General features: G+C 52.5%; 1 protein-coding gene across 2 annotated transcripts in view; it reads left to right on the top strand.

Moving 5' to 3' along the window:
* The window catches only part of TRIM28 (tripartite motif containing 28), a 54212-nt gene extending 39565 nt beyond the window's left edge, over window positions 1–14647 (top strand). The window contains exons 9-18 of one of the 2 annotated variants that reach the window (XM_048832547.2): window positions 206–597; window positions 734–880; window positions 9723–9759; window positions 10243–10276; window positions 10472–10685; window positions 10865–11166; window positions 11372–11489; window positions 11792–11866; window positions 12187–12321; window positions 13414–14647. In XM_048832547.2, the coding sequence (XP_048688504.1) occupies window positions 206–597; window positions 734–880; window positions 9723–9759; window positions 10243–10276; window positions 10472–10685; window positions 10865–11166; window positions 11372–11489; window positions 11792–11866; window positions 12187–12321; window positions 13414–13635 (1676 nt within the window). In that variant the 3' untranslated portion in view covers window positions 13636–14647. The remainder of the gene's footprint in view (window positions 1–205; window positions 598–733; window positions 881–9722; window positions 9760–10242; window positions 10277–10471; window positions 10686–10864; window positions 11167–11371; window positions 11490–11791; window positions 11867–12186; window positions 12322–13413) is intronic. The other variant, XM_048832548.2, reaches the window with a different exon arrangement.
* The last annotated feature ends 6268 nt before the right edge of the window (window positions 14648–20915 follow it).

Below are 20915 nucleotides of genomic sequence, written 5' to 3'. Positions count from 1 at the left end.
TCCTTGTGCCATCTTTGTATTTCCAGGAGCTGTCATGGGACACACCCTGCTTGTTGTAGCTTAGACGTGTGTGGCTGGGGGCTGGGACTGGGTATGCAAAGAGCTGTGGAAACCCAGGGATGGACCTAACTCAGGCCTGGGTTCCCTGTTCCCTTATCAGGTGCTTCTGTTTAAATGCACCCTAACATGCCCATCCTCTCTCCAGGAACAATTGTTTCAGAGCGGAGCGGCACCCTGCAGGCCGCAGCCCCCAACGCGCAGATCCAGCGTGCCAACGCCACCGGCCCGGCGGCGGCAGGAGGAGGGGTGAAACAGGTCTCCGGCACTCCCCAGGTACTGGCTCCTCTTATGAATGTCCCTCCCATGGTCCCGAACCGGCCCGAGGCTGCTGTCTCCCAGAGCCAGCCTCCGCCTCTGCAGCCGCCAGTGCAGCCCACCCGGATCCTCACGGCCCCCGTGGTTAAGAGTGGTGCCGGCAGCACCTACGTACAGCCCATGCAGCTCCAGTTGGTGCAGCCCCGTGGTCTCCTACAGATGAACGGCCAGCAGCAAGTCATGGGCCAGCTGGTACTCCTGCCTCAGGTCAATGGGACTCAGGTGGGTGCCATGCTCCGGCGGCTACCTGGCAGATGGTGGGGGAGCCTCTCTCCGATGGTAGCGGCAGTGGGGTGGCCCATGCACCAGGCTCCGCCCTTCCCATGGGGGTAACAGGCACTTCTCCCTCTCCCTGTAGGGCGTGCAACAAGTCTCGGTGCAGTCCACTGTCGTCAGCAAGGGACAGCTGGCCCCAGGAGCCCTGCTGCAGCCGATGGTCTCTCCCAACAGCCAGGCAGACTGTTTCATCAGTGAGGGTAGCGCCCCAGCATCCTCTACTGTGCAGGTGAGCAGGGCCAGGAGAAGCCAGACCAGCACGGCAAGGGGTGTGCCAGGGCTTGGTGCCTACGCTGGCTTTGTCACTCTGCAGGCTTGTGCTAAGCACATTCCAACCCCCCAAGGTACTTGGAGGGTGTCTAGACAGTAAACCCCATAACTGGCCCATGCCAGTCAGCTTGGGCTGCAGGGCTGTTTCATTGCTGTGTAGACTTTCAGGTTTGGGCTGGAGCCTAGGTTCTAGAACCTTGTGGATTGGGAGGGTCCCAAAGCTCAGGCTCCAGTCCAAGCCTGCACGTCTACACTGCAAGAAACAGCCCTGAGAGCCCAAGTCTGCTGGCTCTGGCCAGCTATGGGTTTTTCCTGTCTGTGTAGACAGACATACCCAGAGGGTTCCCCTTTGGTGTTCTGCCCCCGGTCCATTGAACACTCACAGAATTCCTGGATCCTCTATTCCCAAAGGCACAGTACACCACAACTTATTGGTTCCACCTTCGAAGGCAGCTCTGCTTAACACACAGCAACTAAATTTGTGCTTTAGAGAAAGCAAGTACCAGTTCGTTTAACACAAGTGATTCAAATGCTAGAGAACTGTGGGAAATGAAGGGTTACATATGAAGTTAAGTCACAACACATTCTGGGGCCTAAACTTAACTAACAAGATGAAGTTTATTAGAGAGGAGGGTCTCTCACCCAAGTTCTTCTCCCAGTATTTAACAGCTTGGTGCTGTGATCTTTGTTTTCCCAGAAGCTGGCAGTGGGCTTGCGTACTTCCTAGGTGAAGAATGCAAAGTGAGTCTTTTGGTACAAAAATCCATTGTCCTCCCTTGCAAACAGGGTAACCCCAGCTGCTTGTATTTTCCTGTCTAAAATCTCTCCCCAGGTTTGCAGTCACTCTAACATTTTGCTCAGATGGTAAATAAGCATTCATTGTGAAGTGTGGAACAGTTAACTTATGTGTAGGCAGATGAAGAGAGACATTTTCAGCTTATTAACTTAGACCTTAAGACCATAATTTTACTTGTGGGGAAAATGTGCACCAAAAAATTTAAGATTATGCACACAATCTTTGAAAAGTCTGCAAAATTCTGCATATTTTATTTGTCAAAATAACACAGTATAATCATACCAGTTACAATTATTTTGGTAATTTATTTCAAAATATCTGAGCAAGTATGTCTGTAATACAGACAAACATTCGGGAAATCTTTTTTGACAAAAAGATTCCTTACCAGGCATATTAATACAGAATTTTATGTGTAATTCATTTAAATTACAATACAGAGCTTTGAGCAGTGTCCCTGTGGGTGCTCCACTTTAGGTGTTTGTGCACCCCTTTGCTTCTAGTCAGAAATTTGTAGAGGACTATTCCTTCTTTGTGAACAGCTTCTCTGACCTGGCTGGTTCTCCCGGTTTTAAATGCTGTCTGACCTGTCGATTGTCATTACCTGTCTCAGATGGTCACTCGCAGTGTGTCCGTTGTCTGGGAGAGAGACACATTGTACAGAAGTGCCACCACTGCAGAGAGCTGACAGTGAGAACTAGAAAAGCTAGGGATCTCCAATTAAAACTTACGATGCTGGAGAAATCCCTTCGACCTGCTTCTGATCCTGAACACAGGACCCCTCCCTGCCAGCACTCACCTGCGGTGGCATCAGACATGGGATCCTCTTTCAAAACAGCTGCTAAGGACCCAGTCCCGCAGAAAGCCACAAAAAAGTGGTTTCACTCATTGCCTCAGCGAGAATCGCCTCAGAAAAGGCCATCTCCGACCTCCCAAATCTGCCCTGGTACCAGCAGCACCAAGAGCCCCAGAGCAGCACGATGGCACCACCTGCTGCACCAATACATTTCAGCAGGTCTACGGCACTGGCTGCAATCACAATGATTTCTAATCAAAGCCTGCTTCCTCCGTCAACACCAAGCTTGCCCGTGCTGGAGACGTTTGTTAGTCAGGCAGACCTCTTCACATCACGTCCACCCCAGGAGCGCCTCTCTTTGGTACTGGCGTTAACCCCCCCCCAGCTCTTGAGGAGGAAGCAGAAGCAATTGAAGAGCCACCACAGTGTGGCACCATCCTACCCACCCACATCTCCTCTTCGTCTCTCGACGCAACAGTACTGCTGCTTCCTCCCACATCAGGCGATGACATTAAATCCTTCCAGGAATTATTTAAATGAGTGGCTGACTCCCTCAACATTTCCTTGGCAGGCACAGCATAAGCTGGCAGATATTCTCCGTACTGCTCCTACTGCCAAGATTGCACTACCCATCAATGCTGCCATCATGGACCTTGGCAAAAATGGTCTGGCAGACATCAGCTACAGCTCCACCTTCTTGTAAAAGATCAGACAAGAAGTACTATGTCCCAGCTAAGGGAGCCAAGTTTTTGTTCACCCCTGCTTCCTCCACCCCTAATTGATTGGTGATAGAGGCAGTTAATCAAAGGGGAGAGCAACATCTGGCTAGGACCACCCCTTATGATAAAGATTGGAAGTGTCTAGACCTCTTTGGCAGAAAGGCCTGTTCCTCGGCGACCCTCCAGTTTCACAGAGCCAAACCATTCTGCATTGCTGGCCATGTACACACAACATTTTTGCACAAATGACAATTTTTATTGAACATCTTCCAACAGATAAAGAACAGTATAAAGCTAACCTAACAGAAGTCTCCCTCATTGCCAGAATGGCCTTACAGGCTTCCCTGGACTCAGCTGACATGGTGGCCCGCTCCATCGCCACCTCCATAGTCATGCAGAGGGTGTCCTGGCTCCACCTTTCAGGCTTCCCCAAGGAAGTTCAGGTGGCAGTAGAGGACTTAACCTTTCAGAGGTCAAAAACTCTTCACAGAAGGCACAGATGCATCCTTACACTCTCAAGGTTTCCTGTGCCACATTGAAAACCCTAGGAATATATGCCCCTGTGAACAAAAAGAAACAGGGCAGATGTTATACCCAATGCTTCTGCACTGCCCCGTATGCCCAACCTCAGAGACATTATGACCAGCACCACAAACGTCAGACGAGATGCTGACAAGCCCCAGAGCAGTCAGCGATGTCTCAACCATCCACACCCAGACAAGCATCTTGACGTATTGGTCAACTGCATGAGAGCCCCACATACTCCACTGCCAAAGTCCCTCATAGTCTCCTGCCCATTTGGGGACCACCCAACACCCTTCTACCCTTCTGGGCAACCATTACATCAGACAATTGGGTTCTGGAAATTACATGCAAGGACTATTCTATCCCTTTTACCTCTATCCCACCTACCCACCCCCTTCAGGGACCCATCTCACGAGCACCTGTTAAAGCAGGAAGTAAACTACCTCCTGCAGCTAGGTGCTGTAGAACCTGTACTTGCCAAGCACCGGGGGAGCAGGTTATATTCACACTTTCTCACCCAGAAGAAAACCGGTGGATGGAGGCCCATCTTGGATTTGTGCAAGCTAAACAATTTATCAGAACACAGTGCTTCAAGATAACCCTAGCAACCATAATTCCAGTATTGGAGAAAGCAGATTGGCTGTCGGCCTTTGACCTACAAGATGCCTATTTTCACCTCGCTATTCATCTGGTGCAAAGAATTTTCCTCCAGTTCACGCTTGAGAACCTCCACTACCAGTACAGAGTGCTCCCATTCAGATTATCCACAGGCCCATGGGTATTCTCCAAGGTCCTCGCTGTCATTGCAGCGTGTCTTTGCAGATGGTGTGATATTTCCCTACTGAGACTGCCTCCTAAAAGCTTCCACGTACCAAGCTGCAGTCAATGTCCTTCACATCACAACAACCCTGTTTGTAAATTTAGGATTACAAATAAACATTCAGAAATCTACCCGAATTCGAACCGAACAGTTGGACTTTATAGGCACTCACCTAGACTGCACCACGACATCAGCCTGACTCCCTCAACAATGCTTTGTTGCCCTAACGAACCTCATGACAATGGTAAAAAACAGCCCACAAACATCCTCCAGAATGTGCCTACAACTCCTAGGGCACGTGCTGGGCCACCACGTTTGTTATGAAGCATGCCAGGCTTCGTATGAGGTCTACAAACCTGGCTTCTTACTGTCTAAACTCCCCCACAAGCACTCCATACACAGACTGACCATGCCCAGTGAGGTAAAAGACTCACTCACGTGGTGGACAAAACAAACATTTGTATAGATGTTCTGTTCCAATGACACACCCCATTGGTAATGATCACCACGGATGCCTCCCTTGTGGGATGGGGGAGCACTCTTGTCCAAGAATACTATCCAAGGCCGGTGATCCCTTGCGGAATCCACCGTCCACATACATTTATTGGAACTCAAGGTGTCTTGAAATGCTTGCTGCCACTGATGCACAACAAGACAGTCCAGATCCTCATGGACAACTTGGCCACTGTGTTCTACATAAATCGCCAAGGCAGGGCCCAGTCTTACCCGCTCGGCGCAGAAGCATTTCACCTTTGGGAATGGTGCATCTCCAACAACATAGATCTCATTGCAGCCTACTTACCGAGAAGCCAGAATGTCACAGCAGACAACCTAAGCAGACACTTCTCGCGAATACACAAATGGGAACTGGCCCCAGGAATCCTGAAAACTGTATTCCTCCTATGGGGTTTTCCCCTCAATAGACCACCTTACAACATATTACAATGCCAAGTGGCCACAATACTGCTCCCGGGCAGGACTTGGACACAGTTCCCTGGGGGATGCCTTCATCATGAAGTGGGAAGCCCCCTTGATGTATGCCTTCCCCCCCCAATTCTGCTATTGAGCCACATACTTCTCAAGATAAAGGACAAATCCAGACTAGTCCTAACTGCACCAACTGGTGCCACAAACGTGATTCCCATACCGGAATCAGATGGCCACAAGACTGTCATTGACCCTTCCCCCTTGTGCCTCACCTGCTGACCCAGGACATGGGATGCCTCTGCCACCCCAATATTCAGATTCTCCATCTCAAGTTGTGGCTAATTCATGGATGACAAACCAAGGAAATACAGGCTATCTTACTGAACAGCTGATGACTCTCTACACGGAAAACATACGGGCACAAGTGGAAACGTATGTCCCTGCACAATATGGAAAAACAAGTTTCCCCACAATCAGCACTACTACCCACAATATCGAATACATGCTGATGCTTTCCATTAGCTCACTCAGGCCTTGTCTCAACTAAAAGGAAAAATCTATCTAAACTACGCAATTTTGAGTTGCGTGAATAGCATAACTTAAATCGACGTAGCTTAGATCTACTTACTGAGGGGTCCACACTACGCAACATCGACGGGAGACGCTCTCCTGTCGACTCCTCTTACTCTTCTTGATCCGGTGGAATACTGGAGAGTGATTGCCGGTCAATTTACTGGGTCTTCACTAGACCCGCTAAATCGACCACCAGTGCATCGATTGCCGCAGCATCAATCCTCCGGTAAGTGTAGACAAGGCCTCAGAGTGCACTTATTTGCCATTACCACTTACCACTCTTAAAATAGACAGGTTTCAGAGTAACAGCCATGTTAGTCTGTATTCGCAAAAAGAAAAGGAGTACTTGTGGCACCTTAGAGACTAACCAATTTATTTGAGCATGAGCTTTCGTGAAGTGAGCTGTAGCTCACGAAAGCTCATGCTCAAATTGGTTAGTCTCTAAGGTGCCACAAGTACTCCTTTTCTTAAAATAGATGAACTCACTCTCTTTGCCCACCCTCTAACTAAACGCTTTCTCAAAGGCATACAGAATACTTAGCCCACACTAAGATTTCTCCCGTCCCTCCATGTGGGACCTCAACTGTGTTTTCCATACTCTCATGGGCAAACCCTTCGAGCCACTAGCTAATTGTTCACTGTTACACTTACCCATGAAGGTCGTCTTACTAGTGGCAATCACGTTGGCAAGGAGGGTGGGAGAGCTGGGTGCCCTAATGGTAAACCCACCCATACCATATTCCTCACAGACAAGGTAATCTTAGGTCCACATCTATAATTTATATCCAAGGTTGCCACCTTGTTTCGTCTCAACCAACCCATCTACTTACCTGTATTCTTCCCAAAGCTGCACGCTGACAACAGGGAAGTGTTCCTTCACATGCTGGATGTTCGTAGAGCGCTTGCGTTTTATATAGGAAGAACAGACATTCAGAAAATCATCCCAATTTATATCCACAACAGAACGTTCCCAAGGCCAAACCATTTCCAGACAGCGACTCTTGGATTTCTGACACTATCAGATTATCCTATCAAAAACACTATCTGGAACCTCCTTCCGGACTTCACGCACACTCTCTCTACCAGAGCTATATCCACATCAATAGCTTTTCTCAAAGACATACCTGTCATTGACATTTGTAAAGCAGCTACCTGGGCATCAGTCCCAGAACATTTACCAAACGTTACGCTTTAGAGCAACATTCAGCTGCTGATACTCCCTTCAACATTCAGTAACTCTGAAGCCCCTCCCCTCCAAAGAGGGGCACCGCTCTACGTCACCTAAAGTGGAAGTCTCACAGGGACACTCCTCGAAGAAGAAAAGGTTACTCGCCTTGTGCAGTAACTGAGGTTCTTCAAGACTACTGTTCCTGTGGGTGCTCCACTACCTTTCTCCTTCCCTGTGCGTTTGAGTTTCTCTTCAATCCTCTCGGGTAGAGAAGGAACTGGGGGGCGGATGGTTGTGCGTGCTGGGTAGCTGTTCTGAGCTGTGTGAGATGGCTGCTGCGTGTACACGGCCTACCGGGACACTGCTGCTACAAATCTCAGACTAGAAGTCCAGGGGCGCACAAACACCTAAGTGGAGCACCCACAGGGACAGCCATCTTGAACCTCAATTACTGCACAAGGTGAGTAACCTCTTCCTGCACCTGTCAGAAGCAGTGTAAGGGCTTGGGGGGGTCAGGGATAACAGGAGCTGAGAGAGAGGGAAGGAGCCTAGGAGTGAACCTGGAAGGTGTTGGGGGGTGGGTGGGAGGTTTTTCTTGTGGGAAGAAGGGGGATTGTTAGGGTGTTGGGAGACCCCTCCCAGGCAGTCCCTGGTTGACCCAAGTCTCTCCCATTGTCAGGCACGTCTGCCCCTGTCCCCGTACCCCTCTTCCCCATGGGTCTCTGCAGCCCTCGTCCCCAGGCTCAACGCTGTCTCCCCACTAACTCCTGAGACCATGCTCCCGTCTGTCCCCCCCCACTAGCCATTCTGAACCCCAGTCTGACACCCCCAAGCAGCCCTGTGTTCCCCACTCTGTCCTAAACTGGCTTCATGGGCAGGGTGCTGGGATGAACTTTTACTGCTGGGGAACTCTGCGGTGCTGGGCATAGGATTTTGTATTTTCCCGCATAAAATTTTTTGCCTCAGGGCTGCAGTTCTGCCTTTTGCTCACCAGAGGCCACTGTAGTGCTAGTACAGCTGGCATGAATGCACTGGCTGGTCTGGCGCCACATCGGCCTCTGATGGGCAAAAGGTGGAACTGCAGCACTTAGGGAAAAAATTTTAAGGTGGGAAAATCACAAAATTATGCGACACACATTAATTCTGTGCGTCCTCAGATGTGCAGAATTTCCCGCAGGGAGTAATTTCAGTCTATAGACAACTCTTCACATGTGCATATACCTATCTCATTTAAAATGAGACAAGATGAGTGGTAATCTCTTGTCCAGTAAACAACGCTGCTTGTAAGCTGGTCTGTCTCTCTAACAAGTTTGTCCAATCAAAGATACGACCTCACCCAGCTTGAGTTTCTGATATCCTTGGACACCAACACTGCTATAGCAGCACTGCATACGACAAGTTGAGCAGGGGAGACAGGCTCCCAGTATTAACCTGACATGACCCTGGCAAGATAGTGTATAGATACCAGACCCAGGAGATTCCTGTCACTTGTCCACTCCCTGTGGGGTGCTGAGGATGGGTATATGCCAGTACCCAGGGTTGTGTGGCCCCTTGGCACTACTTGTCAAGAGTGAGAGTTTTGTCTGTGCTTGCTATAGATCACATACCCCTGTAACCACTAGCCTTTGGCAACCTACCGCTGTCCAGATAGCAATGGGCTCACACCAACTCCCAGACACTGGGCATGTTCAGCCCTTTATCCACTGAACACTCATCAAATCACCAGGCCTGCTAGTACCATCCACCAGCTTGTAGGATGCAGCTCTCAGGGCCAGCCCTTTGCTTAACATCATGGCATGTAGGCCAGGTCTACACTACAGATCTGTATCCGTATAACTACGTTACTGGGGTGTGAAAAATACACACAACTGAGTAATGTAGTTATACCAAACTAACCCCTCCATATCGACAGGGTGCTATGGGAGGGCTTCTGCTGTTGTAGCTACCCGCCTCTTGGGGAAGTGTCTTCTCTGCCTCCCAGAGATCACAAATTTTTGATGTACGCCTGTAGACAGGGGAAACCCTGGCAGCTGCTTGCTTCCTGTTTAGTTTCTCTTTGGAATTCTCACAAGCCTTCACTTGCATCCAGTCCAGACTGTTGTGAAATACACAATACTTAATTTACATTTAAACAGCTAGATATGCTACTTGACTGAGACAACCTATTCGTCACTTTCTTCTGCAGACTGATATCTCTGTGCAGACTTCAGGAATATATTTTCAGCAGGCATTCATAGTACTTGTGCATTTGTTCACTGAGATATTGAGCACCAGTGCTGACACCAGTTTTCATTTGAGACCTCAGATGCATGCACCAGACTCTCACCACCCCTCTGCACCCCCTTGTCAGTTGGCATTAAGCGCCTCTTGGGTAGAGGCGGGCCGGCAGCTGGGAATGGGGGGGATTGGGGGTCTCCCAGGGTGGGGGGGGTGTCTGGTTGAGTTCCCCTTGACGTGTCCCCCTTTTCATTCCTTTGCAGCCCATGGACACCCAGGAGGAAGGCATTGGAGACCTGGGTAAGAGGCTCTGGGAAGCCCAGGGCCAGGGAGTGCTTGGGGGGGAGACGGGGGGAGCAGAGTATCACCCTGCCCTTGGATCTCCTGGCTGGCCCTAGAGCAAGGTGCTGGGGGCTCGTCAGAGGGTGTGGCATGGCACCATGTGGGAGTAGCTCCCCCACGGGCAGCTGCCAGTCCTGTTGCCCTTCCAGTGGCCCACACCCTCCACAGGGATGCGGTTAAAGTGACGCTCATCAGGGCTGAGCATTGGAGAAACCCACCAGCCATCATTGTCTGCAGACTCAGGCAGGTGGCATGCTGCTGGAAGGCTGCCTTTCCACCCATGCCAGGGCTAGAAACAGGCTGCCTCTTCTGGATCCTTTGGGATTTCCCTTGGCAGCATGGCTGGATATGGGCATCCCCCCCCCCTCCAGAGAGATGGGGGGGCACCAGGCTAGGGGGAGAGGCTGCCTGACTCATGTCTGGCTTTTCTCTCCTCAACAGACAGCACTGAGGCCCACGTATCGGGAATGAAGAGGTAAGTCAGCTGAGTCCTTGCCCTGGTGTCTGGGGAAGGAGTGGGGTCCTTGTCATGGTTGGGGGAGTGGGGCTGTATTTGTCAGCCTGCTGCATGCTGTCTGTCCTTCCTCCTGTGGATCCCCTGTTGCTGTGACCCCCTTCACCCAGGTGTGGGGCAGTGGTCATACCTTGAGCCCACTGTGCTGCATTGCAGGCCCAGGCCTTCGGACGGCAACGTCATGCGCAAGGTGCCGCGGGTGAGCCTGGAGCGGCTGGACCTGGACCTGACGGCCGACAGCCAGCCACCTGTCTTCAAGGTCTTCCCCGGCAACAGTAACGAGGACTACAACCTGATCGTCATTGAGCGTGGGGCCCAGCAGGCTGCTGCCCAGCCCCCCAGCACCACCCTGCCCGGAACCATAGTCAAGGTAGGTGCTGCTTTGGGGTACCCGGTCGGCCTGCTTTGGGGGCCAGGGTGGGGTAATGTCCTGGTGAGTGGTGCTGCGCTCCTGGCCATGTGGACACCAGCCCTGGGGGTGTCCCTGTCCCACTGGGAGTGTGTGGCCAGGCTGCTGGGAGCTAATGCTAAACCCTGCTGTTCCCCCAGGAGGAGCAGATGGAGGCAGCGATCGACTATCCAGCAGAGGAGCCCAGAGACACCAAGCCCATTGTCCTGCCCCAGGATGTCCTGGCCGCCGAGGGCTCCGTGTCCCGCCTCATCTCCCCCAGTGGCAGCATTGGCTCCAGTCTGGATGTGACGCCAGGCCAGAGCCAGGAGGGGGCCCTGGAGTCGGCCAATGCTGCCCACTGCAGAGTGTGCCGGAAGGCGGGCTCTGTTGTGATGTGTAACCAGTGTGAGCAGTGCTACCATTTGGACTGCCACCTCCCAGCGCTGCAGGAGATCCCCAGGTACCTATCCACTTCCCCAGCCCTGGAAGGGGAGTGAGGTCTAGTGGTTGGGGAAGGGAGGGGCTGGGAGCCAGGACTCCGGGGTTCTGTCCCCAGCTCTACTATTGATGTACCGAGAGAGCAGATGTCCTCTCGGAACTGGAGTCACCTGCTGTCTGGCTGGGAGTGTGGGGGGCAATGCTCACTCCTCTCATTTGTTCCCTAGTCAGGAGTGGAAGTGCCTGCTGTGCCAGGAACTGCCGGCGCCTGGTGAGGAGGACAGCACCAACTTCTCCAGCTCGGAAGATGAGGGCCCCAGTAAACTCTCCCCCTTGGAGCAGAGGGTTTGTGTGTCGGGCTGGGGTTCAAGTGACAGGGATTTGTTTGGGGAGAGTGTCTCTCCCTGCCTCAGAGCACCGTGCAGGGTGTGGGCATATGGGTAGAGCGCTCATCCTCTGCTCTCTGAGCTGGCCAGCCCTGTGCTGTCTGTGGGGTCACATGGCTGGGCCAGGCCTTGCTCTTGTGTGATTCCATGGAGCCACAGCCAGGGTTGGGGTGCTGGGGGACATCTAGCCTGCCCCTGAGTGGGAGGGGAGGTCATGGGGTCTCTGCTCCTAACTCTGCTGTGTCCCCCTTGACCTGGCAGAAGTGTGAGCGTGTCCTGCTGGAGCTGCTGTGCCATGAGCCATGTCGGCCTCTCCACCGGCTTTCGACCGCCACGGTGAGTCAGGGTGGGGGTGGGGGGCTGTGCTTGATTCACTGGGGGTTGGAGGGGCACTTGATGCTGTGTTCAGGGTATGCTCACTTCATGAGGCATGTGGGAGGTGCTGAAGGTGGGGAGCTTCCCTTGATGCATGGGTTGTGGAGAGCCCCAGGCATGAGGCAGTCTCACTAGTACTTGAGTGCTGGGACTATTCTGGGGAGAAGGTTTCTGGCATGGAGGCTGGCGGGGAGAGGGTCCATGGGAGACGGGTGGGGCTCAGGGAAGGCAGGGGCCTCTGGCTGGTGGGGCCAGGCCTGACCCCTGCCATTTTCCCCCAGGAGGGTCAGGACACCATCGACCTGACCCTGATCCGAGCCAAGCTGCAGGAGAAGCTCTCCCCACCCTACAGCTCCTCTGAGGAGTTTGCCCAGGATGTCTGGCGGATGATCAAGCAGTTCAACAAGCTGACAGAGGTGAAGGGTGACCTGGGACCCTCCTTCCCGTTGGCAGTGGGGGGAGAGGCATGTCCCTTCTCAGGCTGGGCCGGGGGCAGGCATGGGTATGCCCTGATCGTAATGCATCGGGCAGGGTGGGTATGAGGCGCACCCTGGGGGTGGCCAGAGCTGGGCACCTCGCTACCACCTGTGCTTAGTGTGTACCTGAGTGTGGCTCAGCTCCCCAACTTCACAGGCCACCCCAGCTCTCCTCGCCCTGCAAGCTCTCTTCAGGCCAGTGTCCCCCTGAATACCCATGGTTCTCAGATCTGCCACTGGCGCCCCCAGCCAGCTGCAGATCAACCTCCGGTTTGTCGCACACCACAAGGCTGCCAGGATCATGGAGAGAAGGGCTTCAAATGAGAGCAGGTGAAAATGTTGAGAACAGTGTTTCCTAGTAGAGCCTGGACTCAGCTAGTTCCTGTCCATTCTTATAAGAGCCAGTCTCTCCTCCAAAGTTCTTCGAGTGTATTACAGCCTGGCTTGGCTGTGATCTTCTGTTCACGCCCCCTGCAAGTGGGGAGTGAGGGTGCACCACAATCCTTCACCTTTACGCCGAAACGGCCTCCCTTCCTGCTGTTTTATTTCTTCCTGTAACTTTCCCCGTCTCCATTGGCTTTCAGCCCAGATGGTAGCTGGGCCTCAGCAGCGAAGCATGCGGCCAGCTGGTGGGCGGGAGAGAAGCAGCATCTCTCCTCTCCTACCTGAGGGGAGCATGTTCACCCCCTTCTGGTGACCTACCTTCACCCCCAAACCTTGAGTGCACAGTTTCCACCATAGACACAACCCCATACATACATCTCACTGTGACCGGGCGCCAGCAGGCTGCTGGGGCTACTGCCTCTTGGTAGAGACCCCACCCACGGGTGAATTGTTGTGCCTGTGCCCCAGGGGATCCTGTCAAACTCTGCTCTCGGCTAGTTAGCACTAGCCGGTTCCTGGGTCACAGTAGAGGAGTGTCCTGGTTCTGGGGGAGACTGGCCACAGGCCATATCCCAGATCTGGAGGTGATGGTGGGTGTCTCCAGCTGTGGTTCTTGACCCCCAGCCTCTCTGTGCTCCCCTCCACCAGGACAAGGAGGATGTCCAGTCCATCATCGGGCTGCAGCGCTTCTTTGAGGCCAAGTGGAGCGCCTCCTTCGGTGACCGGAAGTTCTCCTCTGCGCTGGTGGAGCCCATCCCGCTGGATGAGCAGCGGAGCGAGAGCGGCAGCAGCTTCACCCACCGCAGCTCCCCTGCCGGCTCCCTGGGCGAGGCCCCTGCTGCCTCGGCAGGCGCTGGGGAGGAGGAGTGAGGGGCTGGCCTGCATTGACCAGAGCAGCCGCCCGGCGTCCCACAGGCAATGACCAAAAGCGCCTGGGACTCGCCCATTGCCCCTGGTCGCATGGCGGCAGCGGGATGTCCTGCCCCCCCCACTCCAGTTGAAATTGTTTTGTTGATGGGGAGCCCTCTGCTCCCCATGCCCGTTCCTCTTTGCCATGAAGTCTTCACACACGGTTTGCATTGAGGGTCACACACCCACCTCCTGTTCTGGCGCTGCCCTCTGCCTTGACTGCAGGTGGGTGGCGTGTGCAGAGGCTCCCACATCTTTCCTCTTTCAGTCCAGGGTGGGTGGGGGGAGCTGTCTGCAGGCAGGGTCAGGCCAGGGTGTCGTGGGTGGGTTTAGTGGAGCGCTAGGCATTGGGCCCTCATTCCTGCCCGCGCTGGGGACCTAGCCCAGCGCCTGGGCTCGCCTGCCCTGATTGTGGGGTCCTTGGCAGAGGTGCTCCTCTCTGCTGCCATGCGCATGGGATCTTGGGGCAATTGTAGGGGGTCTCTCTGGGCTCTGTGGGGGCAGGTGGCTCAGTGAGGAAAAGGCTGGCGACATTGGTTCCTAACAGTTTGTCCTGCTGGGAAGCTCCCTGGGTTTGCCCCCGTGCTCCATGTTCATCTCAACATCCCCTGCACAAGCCTTTCTCTTCAAAGCTATTCCAAGCCACTGTCGGCGCTCTAGCTGTGTCCCTTCTCTCCCCTCCCCCTGCTTGCAATGCCGGTGTGCTCCCTCCCCTCACCCATGCCAGGGGAAGCTGCGGTTCAGTGGTTTTGTAACTGATGCCCGAGGCGAGGCCATTCCGACTCCTCTACTTGTCCCGCAGGGCAGCCGCTTTCTGGCCTGGTTCTTTGTCTCTCTCCAGCGTCCAACGGGATCCCAGGCTGGGCTTTGCTTGTATATTTTAGATGGCTTCTTTCATGTCCCCGATAACTGTTTGCGACCTGTGCGATGGAAACTTGTTTCTCTGAGAACGGAATAAATCTTGTTTTATGTACTGCTCTGTCTGATGCCTCGTCCTTCCCGGGGCCAGCCCATGGCTTGTACATGTTCCCTGCTGACAAGGTACCATCCCCTGTCCTTTCCCCCAAGGGCTGTACCGCAAACAGAACACTTGTATTGCGGGTGTGCCCAGTGAGGCAGTGTGACCTAGTGCAGTGGCCCCCAAACTGTTGGTGTGTGCCCCCTAGGGGAGCATGGAGGAGCCTGGGCCAGCCCACATGGGGTGGGGAGGAGGGAGCCCCATCCAGCCCTCCTCTGCCCCAGCCCCTGGCTGTGGCCCCACTTCTTGTCCTGCCCCTGGCCTTGGGCCCCCAACAGTGGCTCTACGCCCAGTCCCACCCATGGCTGCAGCTCTACTCCTGGCCCCAACTGTGGCCCTAGCTCCCAACCATAGCTGGGGGAGGGGGGCAGTTGATCTAGTGGATAGAATGGTGGGGCCTGTTCTTTACCTGCTGAGTGTAGCCCCCACCTCAGTTTCCCCAGCTGTGCAGTGAGGACCTTGGTCAAGTGCTCAGATTGGCTGCAAAGAACTAGTAATTGTTGGGTGCTCTGGGGCTGGAGTTGAGGCACCCAAATACCATTTTTAAACCCACTCCTCTGAAACACTCTCCCCCCCCCCCCCCCCCCCCAAGTTGTGCAGCAGCTGAAACTGGTCCACAATATTCTGTTGAAACCGCTGTGGTTGTGAAGTGTCCAGAACTTCAGTCACCTCGGAACAGAAGTGTAGTAGCCAACTGATCTACAACTCCCATCTGGGTCTGGGGGTGAGTATCCCAGAGTCCAATCTTCTGCTGAAACAATTTGCTAAAAAAAAAAAAAGTCCTTGTGGCACCCTAGAGACTAACAAATTTATTCGGGCATAAGCTTTTGTGGGTTAGAACCCACTTCATCAGATACATGGAGTGGAAAATACAGGAGCAGGTATGCAATGCCCCTCTGCCATGTACGTTGGCTAAACTGGACAGTCTCTACACAAAAGAATAAATAGACACACATCTGACATCAGGAAATTCTTCAACAAAAAAACTTCAAAAACAGACCCCAATATGAAACTGCAGAACTGGAATTAATTTGCAAACTGGACACCATCATGTTAGGCCTGAATAAAGACTGGGAGTGGTTGGGTCATTACAAAACCTAAACCTAATTTCCCCAGTACTAATTTCTCCCTACTGTTACACTCTCCTTGTTAACGGTCTGTAATGGGCCACTCTCATTACCACTTCAAAAGTTGTTTTTCCTCCCTTGGTATCCTGCTGTTAATTGTCTAGTTAGACTGACCTCAATTTGGTAAGGCAACTCTCCTATTTTCATACCTGCTCTTGTATTTTCCACTCCATGCATCTGATGAAGTGGATTCTAGCCCACGAAAGCTTATGCCCAAATAAATTTGTTAGTCTCTAAGGTGCCACAAGGACTCCCCGTTGTTTTTGCTGATACAGACTAATGGCTACCACACTAAAACTTTCTCCATGGGAATTTTAGACATTGACAGAAATAGAGGGGAGGATTTTTTAATTTTGCAGCCAGCTCTGCCATAATGCAGGGTGTATAGGAGGGATTTCAATCCTTAACAGGGTCGGTGTGCACACCAGCCATGGCCAAAGCTATGCTGTGTAAACAGGCCATGGTGCTGGGGAAGCATGCTGACTCTAGTCTGTCCAGCAGCAGCTTAGGGGTTTGAAACATTTAAACAGACCTTCCCAAAAAAAGTAATTCTGTAGAGGGAAAGAATGAAATTAAGATCGTGCTGGTGTAGAAATAGGTAACTCAGGGATTTTAGTTTTAGGAGTTACAAGTAGCAGAAAAGACAAATGCAGACAGGATTTGAAGAGGATTTAAACTGGCTCCTCCTAAGAGCATGGTCCCCTGAATTCAGTGATTCCCCTCTGTGAATGTCTAAGTAAAGCTCTGGAGCGTCTGCCATGCTCCCCTCACCCTGGCATAGTTCTGTGTCTTGAGGCATGAATGATCCTGCCATGGGCCCCAATTTCCCCTTCACCACCTTCCTCCTCATAGCAGCTGTCTCTACTCTGCCTGCATCTACCCCTGGCAGCTGCATGATACTCTGGTGTCAGGGTGGCTGATGGTACAATGGAGAGTGTAAATGTCTAGCTCCAATCTGTGCAGGTTTAATGGTGATTTCCTACAGCTGCCACAAGTGGGCTCAGTGGATGCCCGCTGCTGATGATGGGAAAGGCAGGGCACCATATTCATGCTTTGGGTCAGAACTTCAAATTGGGCTTTGGGGCTGTAATCAGCTGTACTGCAGTCCCCCACGGCTTGGTGCTGTCTGTATAGCAAAGAACTGGAGCCTTCTCCAGAGAGCTTACCAGGGTGTGTGTATCGGTTCAGGTCTGCTGCTCCTGTCAGGCTCCCTGCTCTTCACCAGACCATGCGGTCTCTCCCTCCTGGCCAGAGTATTTCTAGGCTGCACAGTTACCAGGCTCCAGTGTGAATTCCCCAGCAAGTCGGATGGCCTAACAGCCCAGTGCCTACACTTTGTGTTTATAGCCTCTGCGGAGAAAGCAGTTAGCTACCCCCCAGCTCTTCCTAAGCAAATATATTTATTCTTAAGGTGAAAGCATTGCACAAAACATTTTAAACCAAAGAACCTACAACCGGACCTCTTACCAGAGATCAGCAAGGGCTCTGTCTGGGGCGGTCAGTCCCCCAACCCCCACCAGGGAGTTTTTCTGTGGTTACGTGTTCATCCAGGCCTTCGCTTGGAACAAGCATCCTGCTGCATGGCCAGCTCCCTCTTTTATCCAGTGTGGCTCTCTGAGCCCCAGAGACCATTGTGATGGGTTCCCCCTGGGCTGCCACTTAAAACTGGGGTACCACTGAGCTCCCCCGACTCACCAGCCTTCCAGCGCACACGTAGGTAGGGGCACACCCAGTTGCAGTTTCAGACAGATGCTAAGATCAGCTCTACGTAGGAGTGCTCAGCTAAGCAATTGCCCAGCACTCAAGTGCCCCCCTTCCATGGAGTGTAAACCCAAAATTGTATTGTCTTGTGCTGCACAGAGAACTACAGCGTAAGCGTATGAAATTTTCCTCCTCCCTCAGGTGGAGGAAGATATACACAGCTTTGTGCCCCAGTTATGAATTCTACAACCTGGTTTGAGAAAACAAAAAATTTAACAGCTACAAAAGCTAGATTGTACATTATAATAAAGGGATAGTAAACAAATCCAAGTAGATTACGGAGCAAATAAAACACGTAAACTAAACTCAAGGTACTACAGAAAGTGATAAATGTAGCAAATTCTCATCCTAAATGCTGTTTTAGGCAGATTGCAGATTCTTGGAAGCGAGCTGCTCTTGCTTGCAGCTTAAAACTCCAGGTATTTCTTTCACAGACCTGATGCCCTTCCAGCCTGGGCTCAGCTCTTTATCTTCTCCTCCCCCAAGTCTTTGTTTCTGACTTTTCCAGTCATCTTGGGTGGGGATTCAGTGAAGAATGATCCTGATTATGTCACTCCCCAGCCTTAAATAGGTTTTGCATGGGGCAGGAACCTTTTGTTTTCAAACTTAGTTCCCATGCCAGTCAGTGGAAAAACACTGGTATTCCAATATGGATTCCAGTACCACGGGACTTGATCACATGACCCTGCAATCATAACTGAAAAGTTTATTTGCAGCATCCACAGGAAGCTGAGAGATTAGCATCTTCAAAGACCTATTCTCCCAAATGGTCCATTGATGGTTCCCAGTTAGTCTGATTGCATTCTGTGTGGTGGGCGTTCCCCAAGTGCAAATGCTTGCAGGGACAGATGTATAGTTAATATTCCTAACTTTAGATGCAAAAATGATACATGCATATGAATAGGATAATCAAATCCAGCAACTCATAACCATTTCAATGATACCTCACATGACTCATCTTGCACAAAATACATTGATTGACACAATCATATTATAATATAACTATGAAAAATACAGGAAGCAGTGTCACAACCATGAGTGGGTAATTAGCCAAACACTAGATTTCTCAGGGTAGAGCAATCTGGGATGTTTCCTTTGGCCACCGTGGGCTCCCCATGCTGCTGGCTGCACCCCCTGGTTGCCAGGGCTCTGTGGGGTGCTGGTGGCAGAGATGTCTAGCTCAACAGGAAGGACCAGGGAGTCCTTTCTCCTTGCGCTCAGTCCCTGCCCCCAAAGAGCTGACCACCTGTCTCTGCTCTAGCCTAGCACAATGGGGTCTAGTGCCATGAGTGAGAGGAGGGGGCCTAGAACTACCATAATGGACCTGATACGGTAACTCCTCACTTAAAACATCATTCGGTTAATGTTTCATTGTTACGTTGCTGATCAAATAGGGAACAGGCTCATTTAAAGTTGCACCATGCTCCCTTATAACTTGTTTGGCAGCCGCCTGCTTTGTCCACTGCTTGCAGGAAGAGCAGCCTGTTGGAGCGAGCTGGCCGGGGCTTGGAACCAGGGTGGGCTGGCAGCCCCCATATCAGCTCCCCTAAGATCTTCAAGTGATCATTGGTGAGGCCTCATCTGGAGTACTGTGTCCAGTTTTGGGCCCCACACTACAAGAAGGATGTGGATAAATTGGAGAGAGTCCAGCGAAGGGCAACAAAAATGATTAGGGGTCTGGAACACATGACTTATGAGGAGAGGCTGAGGGAACTGGGGATGTTTAGTCTGCAGAAGAGAAGAATGAGGGGGGATTTGATAGCTGCTTTCAACTACCTGAGAGGTGGTTCCAGAGAGGATAGTTCTAGACTATTCTCAGTGGTAGCTGATGACAGAACAAGGAGTAATGGTCTCAAGTTGCAGTGGGGGAGGTTTAGGTTGGATATTAGGAAAAACTTTTTCACTAGGAGGGTGGTGAAACACTGGAATGTGTTACCTAGGGAGGTGGTAGAATCTCCTTCCTTAGAAGTTTTTAAGGTCAGGCTTGACAAAGCCCTGGCTGGGATGATTTAGTTGGGGATCGGTCCTGCTTTTGAGCAGGGGGTTGGACTAGATGACCTCCTGAGGTCCCTTCCAACCCTGATATTCTATGATTCTGTGATTGCTTATTCCACAATAGGTGTGTGTGCTTGCCACGTGCACCACTGCAGGAAGTTTTTCCCCTAGCAGTACCCATAGGGGGGAGCGCCCCCCCGGGAGTGGCACCGCCGTGGCGCAGTATAAGGAGGGGCTGTGCTCCCCCCACCCTCAGTTCCTTCTTGCTGTTAGTGAAGGTGCAGCGGAACTGCTCTGCTCCAGCTTTGCTGTAGCTTCCCTCGTGGGCTTTGTTAGTTCATAGCTAGTAGCACCTGGAGTTGAAGTAGTTTTTAGTTAGCATAGAGTTAGTCAGTGCACCCAGGTTGGGGCAGGCCCCGTGCCCCAAGCTTTAAGTCGTGTGACACTTGCAAGCAGCTGATGCCAGTGAGTAATCCGCCCACAGACTGTTTTTGCTGTCTGGGAGAGACCCATCTCAGCGATCGCTGCAAGATTTGCAGATCCTTCAAGCCTCGGACCAAAAGGGACATTCAGCTCCGAGTCATTTTGATGGAGTTGGCCTTGACCCCGGCACCATTGCGCCGCTCCGAGTTGGCACCGAGCACTGCAGCATCAGTGTACGGCGACCCTCTGGTGCCCTCCACCAGCCGGCACTGCTCCCTGTCCACGGGACACTCTAAGAAGGCTAAGAAGAGGTAGTGTCCGCCAAGACACCAGAGCAAGACTAGGGGAGAGACTAGGCCCGCGTTGGGCAGTTCTAGGTCCCCATTACCCTCCCAGCCTCTGACTCAAGTTGAGCGGAGTAGCCTGGCCCACTCCGAGGCTGCCTCCCCGGCCGGCCGGATGCCCTCCATGCTGGAGGCCCTGCAGGCGGCCTGGGACTTTGTCTCTGGTGGTACCAGAGGCACCGCCACCGTTGGCTCCCCGGTCCGGAGGTAAGCCGCTGCTTGGATCCCCGCAGTCACCATCTGGACAGTACCGGTCACGGTCTAGGGAAGGTTCCCGATGCCATTCCCCGCTCAGCAACCGTCCCGTGTACAGTTTGCGCCTGTCACTGTCAACCCCCACCAGGCTGTCTGGCTGAGTACCAACTGGCAGGGGTTCCAAGCATCACTCTGCCTCAAGGGACCATAGACCTCACGAGAGGAACATGTCCCGTCGACACCGGGACAGTCGGCGCTGGAGGTTTTCGTTTCCTAGAGGCTACTGTAGCCCGTCGTACTGGCATAGATGCTGTCCCCTTCACTTGAGGTCCCCACTGCAGCACCGCTCCCTAGTGGTGGAGTTGGTCAACCACAGGG

Source organism: Caretta caretta, chromosome 23 (assembly GCF_965140235.1).
Source record: "Caretta caretta isolate rCarCar2 chromosome 23, rCarCar1.hap1, whole genome shotgun sequence".
Lineage (NCBI taxonomy): Eukaryota > Metazoa > Chordata > Testudines > Cheloniidae > Caretta > Caretta caretta.
The sequence above is the reverse complement of the archived record's forward strand: the minus strand, read 5'-3'. Positions and strand labels throughout refer to the sequence as shown.